Source organism: Miscanthus floridulus, chromosome 14 (genome assembly GCF_019320115.1).
Source record: "Miscanthus floridulus cultivar M001 chromosome 14, ASM1932011v1, whole genome shotgun sequence".
Lineage (NCBI taxonomy): Eukaryota > Viridiplantae > Streptophyta > Magnoliopsida > Poales > Poaceae > Miscanthus > Miscanthus floridulus.
This window is the reverse complement of record NC_089593.1, coordinates 66485042-66497383: the sequence shown is the minus strand read 5'-3', so window position 1 is coordinate 66497383 and position 12342 is coordinate 66485042. Positions and strand designations below refer to the sequence as shown.

The following is a 12342-nucleotide window of genomic DNA, read 5'->3' as shown; positions in this document are numbered from 1 at the left end:
ATTAAACAACACAATAATACTAGAAGTACATGCCAACAGTAGACAACATTGTTCATGAATAAACCACAGAACTAGCAAGTCATGGAGACTACTGAGTGCAACGAGGCCACTTTCCCTTCCTCAGGGCATCAGGATTCTCCTACATTGCTGCTTTCGCTCGGCGTGCACGCTCAAGCTTCTTCTCCCTCTCCTCCCTGTACACAACAACATGCCTCCTTTCCTCCTCTTCCTTGTGATCCTTTTTTGCAGCCTCCTCTCCGCGTCTTTTCTCCATCATCTCCTTGTCCTCTGCCTCCCACCGCAATAGTTTCTGCATCCATTCCTTGTCTTCAGGCTTGATCTCAGTGTCGATCCACTGCTCAAAATCATAGAGCGGTGGAGGGGTCTACAAAAAATGTAATTGTTACAAAACAAAACAAAATCATGCAAGATGTCATATGACACAAACATCAATTCCTCACCATATTGTTAGTGCGACGCTAATGAAGTGTAGGCTCAAACACAAAATTAGAACACATCCAATACCTCTGCCTATATGTGTCCTCTTCATCGGACTTGGCTACCTTGCAAGGATCACCGCAAAAGCACATGGGCACTGGAACACCATCAGGCAAAGGCAATGGGTCGAAGGCATTTCCGGTCATCCGGCCATAACTACAATTCAACCAATTTCGTTATGAGAACCGAAAGCAATTAACATTAAACCATAAACCTAGGGTTTCCCATTTGATGCACCACAATGAACCCATAACATAACAACATACACTGAGGTTACCTTGGTTTGCTAGCTTTTTCACGCCTTGGTATCCTACGGTTGTATAATACAAATATTAAAAATTGCATAAAACCCTAAGTAATGACGATTCTTAGGTTGAAAAATCCGACTAATATATACCGAATCGATGTGAAAAAACTAGGAGGGGAGTGAGGATACCTTGCTCTCGAAGATCTATAGATCAAATTAAAGTTTCCAAGGTCTAATATGCCGATTCGTGAGGTAGGGCGAAGCGGAGAGAGAAAAAACCCGAGAGAGAGGAGAAAGAAGAGGAAGAAGGCTCGGGCAGGAAGGTTGGGGGCTAGGTTAAAACACCACCTCAGCGCCATAGATATTGGCGTCGAGCTCGGTGCCAGGATCTACGACGCCAAGCTCGGCGCCAGGATCTATGGCGCCGAGGTGCCTGCCAAGTCACTGCCACGTCTGCGTCGAGCACAAGACCTCGGCGCCAGCAGCGATGGCATCGAGACGTGTAAGCTCGGCGCCAGCAACGATGACGCCGAGCTAACGTTCTAGATTTTAAAATCATACATCTAGGGGCATATTTGTAAATTTTTTTGAAAAAAATAGCTAAAAATAAAAAATTCGGCTAAAACCGCCCCTATAAATCATCCAGAGCCGCCCTTAAAAATCGCTAGGGGCGTAGTGTCAATAACCTTTCTTTTTTCCCCTCCCACTGACGGCATGCATACGAGCCTGAATGATTATGTAGTTTTGGCTATGTAAAAGAGGAGGATTGATGATATAAAACATGGGAAAGAAAACATCCACTCCAACCTCATTTTTTCAACACAAACGCATAGGATCAAGGTAAATGGCAAGCCAAAGACAGCGGAGAGAGGACTTAATTGAATGAGCACATTAAATACGATAGTGCAGTACTGGCTCACATGTAATTAAGTAGCTTACGTAGGTAAAGAAGGCAGTACCTCTACTATAGATTAAATGCCTCTACTTTAGGTTAAATGCCTGTTTGGTAGGGCTCTTTTCCAGTTCCGGCTTCGGCTTCTTTGAAGGAGCCCTGTCATTGTAGGAGGACCGTTTTTAGTGAAAAATAGAGAAGGCAAAGCTGTTTTGATTCCTATATTTTCGATTCCATTGTTTTGCGTATGCATTCGCAAATCCACTCTCACGGCCATTCACTAGTTTTTATTCAAGTGAACGATCGGACCGATAACCTACGTTCCCGAACAGCTGCCCTGGCGTCACTCAAAAATGCAATATATTTATTTTAAAATGCTATAACTTCTAACGGTGTATTCATTTTTAATTCCGTCTACACCGGTGTGTTCTATGTGACGAGCGAATAAAACTAGACCCCACTTGCATATGTTTTGAAAAAATTTTCTAGTAGCAATTTATGTGTATTAACTTATGACATATAACTTACATCTTACAACTTATGCACACAAGTTGCATTGAATAACTTTTTACTAGTCGGATTTGTTCGGTGGCATGGCTACACTAGCACAAATGTTCCTTTTTTCTTTCTTTTTTCTTTTTTTTGTGATATATTTATAAGTTATACTATATAGTTATTTTTGTATATACTTTTTATATTTTTACTAATATGTTATGGTATTTAATTTTTATATCTAAGTTCTTGAATATAACTTAAATGTTCAACTTTACATCTAAGTCATTTATCATACTAAGTTATAAAAAAAGTTATACATAAAAGTATAATTTTTTTAGGTTTATATGAAATTACGTTGATACGTTTGTTCCATAAAATATTATAAATTAAAGTTATGCGTATAACTTTGTTATATAGTAAGTTATATATAGAACTACTACCTTATAGCTGGCTACAAAATAACTTATTCTGTAGCCACTTTGAGTTATGATAATTACTATGTTAATTTACGAGATTATAGTAACTCCTTACTGAGTGGTTTACTATAACGTTATGGTAAATATCCCCATGTGTTATAGTAACCCAACTATCGTAAATATGTATTGATATTATCGTAAATTATATATAAAACTATCGTAAATGGAGGTGGCTATAGAATAACTTATTTTGTAGCTGGGTACGGAATAACTTATTTAGTATATATATAAGTTTTGTGCATAACTTTATCACGTTGAAGGTATATGTTTAAGTGTATAAGTTATACGTTGAAGTTTGTTCCACAAATTATACGTAAAAGTTGTGAGTATAACTTTGTAACTTTTAAAAAAAAAGTTGTGGAATTTTTTTTGCCAAAAATAGAATACTTTCCAAAAAAAGGAAAGTTGCGAAAATTTTTTACTAAAAAGAAAAGTCACGGGGGTTGTCTGACTGTTCACCAGAATTGAATCTGGTCAACGTTCGCTATTTAGTGACACTCATATATTTCCTGTCATATTCCTATATTTTTTCTATTCTTGCATTTCTTCAATCGTGCATTCCAAAAGGATCCATGTACACTACTATAGAAGTTAACTGTAGGGGCGGCTCTAGAGCCTCTGTAGGGGCGGCTGCGCCAGCCGCCCTTCCTAGGGTGTTCCTACAGAGGGTGCCTCTGTAGGGGCGGTTTCCTGACCGTCCCTGTAGTGCCCTCTGTAGGGGCGGCTGGTGTTTTCAGCCGCTCCTACAGTTCCCTCTGTAAGGGCGGCTGGTAATATCAGCCGCCCCTATAGTGGACTTCTGTAAGGGCGGCTGTATCACCAGCCGCCCCTGCTGTGTGTATTTGTAAGGGTGGTTCAATCAAGAACCGCCCCTACAGTGGATTTTCTAGCAAAAAAATAAATAATTCAAATTCAAATCTGACCACATATATATATATAATTCAAATTCGAATCTGACGACCATAAATATACATATATACATCCACAAACACAAGACCATAATCACAAATTATAATTCACAAAAGTCCATCATTACAACATAGTCCATTATAAAGTCCATCATTATAACACAGTCCATTAAGATATCCACAAGTCCACATGCAAAACAAAGTCCAAACCATTCCAAAGTCTGATCCAAATCCTACCACAAGTCCACATTGTCATTAACGGCCTAGGGCTAACCTATCAGTCTCCCAAAGGTGTTGGTATAGAGGATTACTACCTAGTCGGAAAGAAGATGGTGGTAAGTGCCTTTATGATACACAATCTGGTCCATTATGAAGTTGCAAAGGTCGCCGACCATCTCTAAGAGCTCGTCATCCTTGTATGGGTTCCTTCTCGTGTCTTTATCTTTCTCCAACTACAAGAGAACAAGTTTAGGTTTACTATATCACAACATATGCGAACTTTTCATACTATGAGCGAAGAGGTTCAAACTTACCAGATTAGGGTTTCTGTTGTAGCCACTGATGGTACTCATCATAATACATGTGTAGTATCCACAATGTAGACTCCCAGGCATCTGCTTGGGGCACTATGTGTTTTGCATATGGAGATGTTAAGTAATGCTATTGATAGACACGTAATATATGGATTACCAAAGTAAATGACACTTACCGCACATAGAGTTTTGACATACAACTTTTCCTTCCTATTTGGATGATCCCTCCCCTTTATGTTCCTGGACATAGTGCCTGAATGCCCTGTTCCAATGGTTTTAGCAAATGCAACTTGTTAGTATCCCACATTGAACCTTATAAGCATGTATACAAACAAAGTAGCTAAAATGAGGATTGTCAATATGTATACGTCTTGACAATCGTTATGAAGTCTTTGTATGTCTTGACTAGAAAATCCGCTGAATCAAAGACCCATGCCATGCTATGTGAGAGCCAGACGCCTATGCAAATCTAGTGATCACTGCATGAATTTAGTCATAGAAGGAACACATAAGCTCTTTTGCATCGAACAAAGTATATTGAACAAAGCTAAGTATACAGTCGAACTTACTTGAAGTGGTATGGTATCCATATATTATCGTGTTGTTGGAGATTTTTAAAACATAGGGCAATGTATGCCGCAACCTTGAGGGACTCTTCCAAAATTTTCTTGTTCCTGATGTCCTCTTTCTTCTTAAGTGTCTTTCCAGCTCCTAGTTCTTTGCAATCTAGTTTCCACTCTTTAGGGTAATTAAAATTTGTTGATGCTATAGGTGAAGGGTCTATATACCCGTGTTTTAGAGCTGACCTCTTTTTCACAAAGTCCGCTTGCATTCTACAAATCACGGCGCGGGTTAGTTACAACAAAATTAAAAGATTACATTCATATCATATCGAGAGGGCAATGACTTAAAGGCACCATATGCGAATCAGATTCATTTCCATTCGTCCGAGGTGGAAGCATGCCTGGATATCCTTAAACTCAACGGCAATTTGCCCACCAGGGGCTCCAAATGTGCCGGCAGGGATCCATGCTTGTAAGATTTCTAGTTCTGTTATCTGAGCACATAAGTACCAATCGTGGAACTTTCTCATTCCATGTGGCAAGCACTGTATGACTCGGTTTGGTAGGAAGTTCTTGCCTTTTTCATATTTATCCGGGCAGTCATTTGACCATTTGAGGTTATCAACAGCTGGATACTTGTTAAACCCTTTGTGTAGTTTGCTAGTGGTGCCCTCCTCAGTGGTGCCCTCCTCAGAAGCTGGTGCTCTGAATTCTTTTACTTGGTTCTTAGGCTTGAACTGGTCATGGGCCATCCACTTGTGCACCGATGAGACGTCATTAATGCCCACATACGATGGCCTTATCTTGATTGGGATTTTGTTTCGAGCTTCCCATTTGGGCATGTCCTTGTGAACTTGTGCATCACCTGCTCCAGGGGCCACTTGTTCTTCACATATCGGCTGTTCACGAGGCAATTGCTGTTCATGAGACACTTGTTGTTCATGTATCGGCTGCGCTTGTTGAGAAGGATGTTGCATCTCATCATGCCTTTGCTCGGTACGAGCTGAAGAAGGACGTGGCATGTCATCATGCCCATGCTCGATACGAGGTGGAGAAGGATGTGGCATGTCATCATGCCCTTGCTCGGTATGAGGTGGAGAAGTCTCTAGCGTGTGGTGGTCATGGTCATGGGCCGGTGAGTATACCTCCCCGTTCTCGACGGGTCGCTCTAGACGATGAACTTCAGTCGGAGTTGGCGAAGACTCGGTCAATACAATGTCCCGTCTATGCCAGAGGATGAACTGGTTCATGACGTCTCTGAGTAACATGAGCCCCTCGGGAGTAGGGTGTTCTATCTTCCAAGTCATGAACTTGGGCTTCACGGTATGCACCTCGATCCGAGTGTAGTCCTGCGGGATGTCCCTATTGTGCCACGTGCCACCCGGAGGATGTGCCATGCCCGTTGCCACCTCAATGATCATGTTTTGCCTGCCCATCGGAACCACCAATTTACAACTGGTTGGCACCCGTATGCGATCGACGGGGGTTTCGGTTGCATTGGAACCTTGACTGCTGGGAACATCCGGAGGGCTGCCAACTACCGCTAGTTCTCTGGGTGGCCCCATTGGTGTCTATGGCTCCATCGTAGACAGTCCTTTCTCCACCAACATCTTTTCAACTTGAGCCTTCACTTGGTGCTCAAGATTAGACTCTCGGTCTCTGCCATGTTTCTTGTACATGTGCCTCTCCTCTACGAATCCGTGCTTCCAAAACATCCTCTTCCCTAGCCCCCTGGTGCGTCCTGTGTGCTCGGGGTTTCCCAAGGCAATGGTACCTCTCCGGTCTCCGGCTTAGCAAACTTGAGGCTACTACCGGATGAATCGACACTCCTCGCGTATATCCACTGTTTAAGGCATGGCTTCAACTTTGGCACTTCCATATTCCTGATAGCTTCGGCCTCTGCGTCCATCTTCCTAAAGACCTCTTGCTTGCCAGCATAGCCACCGGGGCCTAGATGAGGGTAGTGTTGGTTCTTCTTCGCCTGCTCGCTGTTACGGGCACTGAGGGCCAATGATGCCTCTGAAGTCTTCTTACCCACGAGCTCCTCCCATTGACTAGGAGTTATGTTGCCATACTCGTTGTCGGATACCGTGAGAAGGGGTACCCTAAGCAAGAACCAAAGAACGACTGCTTAGACTTCATAAAAATCGAAATCAGCTAAACACCGCTGGCCTCGGCCGATTCTCCGACTCGCCCGAGGCCCCCTCACCGCTGACCTCGGGCGAACCCCCACCAAAGGCCTCAGCCGACCCCCTCTCGTCGCAGGCCTCGGCCGGGCCGCCGACCCTCCGTCTCGTGTGAGGCGGGCTCGGCAGCACTCCGCTGCCTCTTCCTTCACCCGTCCCTCTGACAAAATGTCGTGTCGCATTAACTCAGCCAACTGCTGCCCCTGACATCGGCCGCATGCTCGGCACAGTACAGCGGAGTGGCCGACGGGACAGGAGGCAGGACTGGGCAGGGGTTACCCACCACTGTACCAACCACTATGCACATGGTTGACGCCCATGCCTCACTGCGCTGCCAACTCCTGCTCCGAGAACAACGCAGCGTGGGGAGCCACGTTTGGGATACTGTGGCCTCGGAATCAGTACCCAGGACCAATAATTCCCTCCAAGGCCTCGGCAGTTTGCTTCAGGGGCTCGGCAGCCTGAGGATCCATGTCCGTCGAGCCCCCACAATGGCTCGGCCTCGGCATCTGCAGAGCCACGGCTCCCTACGACGTCATCACACGATGACCAGCACGTCGCCCGCCATGTCCTGCATCGAGCTGTACGGGAGCCCCACGATGCACAAGACCAAGTATGACCGGCGTGTCACTTCTGCACGACAAAGACAGGGCCACTCCATCGACCATACCACGACAGTGGCCGGCTACAGGGCTCGGACACGCCACCCCTATTTATAAAGCGCTAGGTAGCAATATATGTACGTTCCGGGTTCTCCCTTAGAGTATAAAAGGGAGGGACCGGGGCCATTTCTAAGGGAGGCAACAAGCAGAAAGACGAACACACCGATAGAACTACACACTTCTACGCTGCTTGGGAACAACGCCTCAAGCAGCCCGCGCCACCCTCGCCGAGACCTGGGGCTAGCTCCCTCTCTCACCTAGCTTGTAACCCCTACTACGAGCACTCCGGTGCAAGGAATACAAGATCGATCTCTCAGACTGGACGTAGGGCCTTGATTGCCTGAACTAGTATAAACCTTGTGTCTCTTTGCATCACCATCCAGGATTAGGGGCACGCAGCACAAATTCACTCGTTGGTTGAGGGACCCCCGGTTCCAAAACACCGACAGTTGGCGCGCCAGGTAGGGGCCTCTGCGTGTCAGCTTCGTCATCCTAGCAGGACCCGGATGGCAGACCCCATACGACCATTGCGTCTCGGCACCGTAGTTTGGTTCGAGAGCCTAGAGTTCATGTCTCTAGGGCATGAGTACGACATGGTGCTCCTTACTCCTTGAGCCCCACCGTCCGACGATGAAGTCGCGCCCCGGCAGCCCAGGCGCAGGCGGCGCCCGGGCGGCCGCTCTCACCACGCTCGCCAGGCACGACGCGAGCAAGGCCACCCCGACGCTACGCGAGCCCGGGGCGGCACACCACTCCCCGCCGATACCCTACGACCAGCTGTTGGTACGGGGTCCCTGGCTGGGGACCTGTCTGGCCTGAGCATGGACGAAGGAAAATCGCCGGTGGCTCGTGCCGATGCCCAGTCATCTAGCTCCGCTCCACCACTCCCTGAAGAGCTGACCCTGGTGGGGCAGAATATGGAGACGGCACCGTCCCCATACCCCTTTGGGTTGAGAAATGCCGCCGCCTCTTATGCCTACGCTTACGCTGCCGCTCACGAGCACCCCTCGGAACGCCGCCAGCGCTTCGCTCTCGACCTAAGCACCCGCTCTGACCCCTCGGACGAGGACGAGGCATGGCCCGGGGTGGATTTCTCCGAACTCCACAACCCTGGGGCTTTGCGCCAATTCTTGGCCGCAAGCGACTACTGCCTCGGCTATTCCAACTCCGACAACGAAGGGACTTACGATCCATCCCGTGAGTGCTTCCACGTCGGGCTCGGGATGCCAAGGGCGGGCGAAGAGGAAGAGAGGACAGGCAACCATTCCCCGCCCCGGGCAGGGGCGGGCGACGCCACACCTCCGCGTCTCGAAGCCCTGGCAGCACGGAACGAGAATCCCGTTCGCGGGGGGCATCGACGCCCAGACCTGGAGCAGCTCCGCGAGCTTCAAGCCAAGGTCGAACAAGACCGACTCCTTCTGCAACAGCATCGGGACACTCTCGAGCAGGAGCAGCAAGGGCGCGGTGAGGGCGGAGGAGCCCGAGGGAGGGCCCGCGACATCCATCACCGCATCAACGACAACGAGGGGGGAGAGCCACCCCCAATCTTTAATCGCGCTAGCCAGAATGTCGCAGCGGCTGCGATGCTGGTCCGAGCGATGCCCGAGCCCTCCACCACCGAGGGGCGACGGGTCCGCGGAGAGCTCCGCGACCTCCTCGAGACCGCAGCGGTGCAGCAGGCCGAAAGTTCCACCTCCCGCCAGCGCGGAGGCACTTCGGAGCAACCCACAGCGCAACCTCGCCGGGGCCAGGATGCCTCGGTCCGTCCCGAGGCCGCTCGCGCGCCGACGGTCAACAGGGCCCCCTCGGTGCGCAATCGACCTAGGGACCAACACGAGGCACAGGGCGACCACGAAGTAGTTGGCAGGCGACGGCGCCACGACGACGGAGCCGCCCGAGGCTACCACCCACACCGAGGCGGTCGCTACGACAGCGGTGAGGATCGTAGTCCTTCCCCTGAGCCGCCTGGACCTCGGGTCTTCAGCAGGGCCATCCGCGTTGCTCCTTTCCCCGCCCGGTTCTGACAGCCGGCCAACCTCGCGAAGTACAGCGGCGAGACCAACCCGGAACTTTGGCTCGCCGATTACCGCCTGGCCTGCCAACTAGGTGGCGCGGACGATGATCTGCTCATCATCCGCAATCTCCCTTTGCTCTTGTCGGACTCGGCGCGAGCCTGGCTTGAGCATCTCCCTCCCTCGCAAATCCACGACTGGCGCGACTTGGTTAGGATCTTCGTCGGGAACTTCCAGGGCACTTACGTGCGCCCTGGGAATTCCTGGGATCTTAAGAGCTGCCGCCAGAAGCCGGACGAGTCTCTCCGAGACTTCATCCGGCGCTTCTCCAAACAGTGCACCGAGCTGCCCAGCGTCGGTGACTCGGAGATCGTCCAGGCTTTCCTCTCTGGCACCACTTGTCGGGACTTGGTCCAAGAGTTAGGATGCAACGTCCCGCGCTCTGCTGCCGCGCTCCTCGACATCACCACTAGCTTCGCCTCGGGGGAAGAGGCTGTCGGAGCCATCTTCCCCGACGCCGATTCCAAGGGTAAGCGGAGGGAAGAGGCCCCCGAGGCCTCAGCCTCCCACCTCCCTAAGAAAAAGAAGAAGGGTCACCCAGGGAAGCAGGAAGTCCTCGAGGCCGTCCATGTCGCCACAATAGATCGCAGGAATCCCCGAGGCCCCCACGGCCCCGGGCTATTTGACGACATGCTAAAGAAGCCCTGCCCTTACCATCAAGGTCCGGTGAAGCATGCCCTCGAGGAGTGCACCATGCTCCGGCGTTACTACGCCAGGCTTGGGCTCCCCGACGACGATGAGGCTGGGAAAAGGGGCGCCGGCGAAAGGGACGGCGATAAAGATGATGGGTTTCCTGAGGTACGCAACGCCTTCATGATCTTTGGCGGACCCTCGGCATGCCTCACGGCGCGCCAGCGAAAGAGGGAACGCCGAGAGGTCTTCTCGGTCAGGGTGGCCACCCCCCGGTACCTCGATTGGTCTCGGGAAGCAATCACCTTTGATCGGGATGACCACCCCGATTATGTTCCAAACCCCGGGCAGTATCCGCTTGTCGTCGACCCGATCATCGGCAACACCCGGCTCACCAAAGTGCTCATGGACGGAGGCAGCGGCCTCAACATCCTCTATGTCAACACTCTGGAGCTCCTGGAGCTCGACCAATCACGGCTTCGAGGCGGTTCCACGCCCTTCCATGGCGTCGTGCCTACTCCATGGCGTAGAAGCGCCCAATCAGAATGCTAGACCATGTACTTCGACGGGTCTCTGATGAAGACTGGGGCTGGCGCGGGCCTGCTCCTGGTCTCGCCCCTCGGAGTACACATACGCTACATGATCCGGCTTCACTTCGCCGCCTCCAACAATACCGCCGAATACGAGGCCCTCGTCAACGGCCTACAAATCGCCATCGAACTTGGAGTACGACGTCTCGACGTACGGGGTGATTCGCAGCTCGTCGTCGATCAGGTGATGAAAGAGTCAAGCTGCCATGACCCCAAAATGAAGGCGTACTGCGCGATAGTACGTCGCCTGGAGAACAAGTTTGACGGTCTCGAACTCAACCACGTTGCACGAAAGTTCAACGAGGCCGCGGACGAACTGGCAAAGATGGCGTCGGCACGGACCCCGGTCCCCCCGAACATCTTCGCCAGAGACCTCCACAAGCCATCCGTCGACTACGCCTCGGCGACGGAAGAGGGCCCATCGGCCGAGCCCACCGCAGGGCCCGAGGCCCCCTCTGCTGCCGAGACCCCGCCCGCCGAGCCCGAGGCCATGGCGATTGACGCAGAGCCTCCCAAGGCCGACCACGGAACGGACTGGCGAGTCCCTTTCCTTGATCGCCTCGTTCGAGGAGAACTTCCTGCTGACAGAACCGAAGCCCGACGGCTTGTGCGACGCGCCAAGACTTACGTCCTCTACGACGGCGAGTTGTATAGGCGTAGCCCATCTGGTATTCTCCAACGATGCATCACCACCGAGGCTGGCCAATCCTTACTTTGGGACTTGCACGCGGGAGTCTGCGGGCACCACGCGGCGCCTCGGACGCTCGTGGGTAACGCCTTCCGCCAAGGTTTCTATTGGCCAACGGCGGTGGCCGACGCCACGAAGCTAGTACGCTCCTGCGAGGGATGCCAGTACTATGCTCGACAGACGCACCTCCCGGCCCAAGCCCTCCAAACCATCCCCATCACATGGCCATTCGCTATGTGGGGGCTGGACATGGTTGGGCCTCTGCAGAAGGCACCCGGGGGCTATACCCATCTGCTGGTAGCTATCGACAAATTCTCCAAATGGATCAAGGCTCGTCCGATCGCTCAGATCAAATCCGAGCAAGCGGTGCTGTTCTTTACGGATATCATCCACAGGTTCGGGGTTCCTAACACCATCATCACTGACAATGGGACACAATTCACCGGTCGCAAGTTCCTAACGTTCTGCGACGACCACCACATCCGGGTGGCCTGGTCGGCCGTAGGGCACCCAAGGACGAATGGCCAAGTAGAGCGTGCCAACAGCATGATCCTACAAGGCCTTAAGCCAAGAATATTCAATCAGTTGAAGAAGTTTGGCAAGAAATGGCTTGCCGAACTCCCGTCAGTCATCTGGAGCCTAAGGAATACCCCGAGCCGAGCCACAGGATTCACACCATTCTTCCTGGTCTATGGAGCCGAGGCCATCCTCCCCACTGACTTAGAATACGGTTCCCCGAGGCTACAGGCGTACAACGAGCAAAGCAACCGCACTACCCGCGAAGACGCCCTCGACCAACTGGAGGAAGCCCGAGACATCGCGCTGCTACACTCAGCCAGGTACCAGCAAGCCCTATGATGCTACCAAGCCCGGCACGTCCAAAGCCGAGACCTGAAGGTGGG

At 51.1% G+C, this 12342-nt stretch overlaps 1 protein-coding gene and 2 pseudogenes across 1 annotated transcript; 1 reads left to right on the top strand and 2 right to left on the bottom strand.

The window, feature by feature from the left end:
- Nucleotides 1–479: 479 nt before the first annotated feature.
- On the bottom strand, nt 480–5454 carry LOC136503620 (uncharacterized; annotated as a pseudogene).
- A 19-nt stretch (nt 5455–5473) lies between these two features.
- LOC136503619 (uncharacterized) lies at nt 5474–6291 on the bottom strand (annotated as a pseudogene).
- A 4678-nt stretch (nt 6292–10969) lies between these two features.
- Nucleotides 10970–12091, top strand: LOC136505816 (uncharacterized; the record flags this gene model as incomplete). The annotated part of the gene is made up of 2 exons (XM_066500958.1): nt 10970–11691; nt 11878–12091. Coding segments are annotated over exons 1-2 (936 nt in total), but the record flags the coding sequence as incomplete, so codon positions are not given.
- Between the last annotated feature and the right edge of the window lie 251 nt (nt 12092–12342).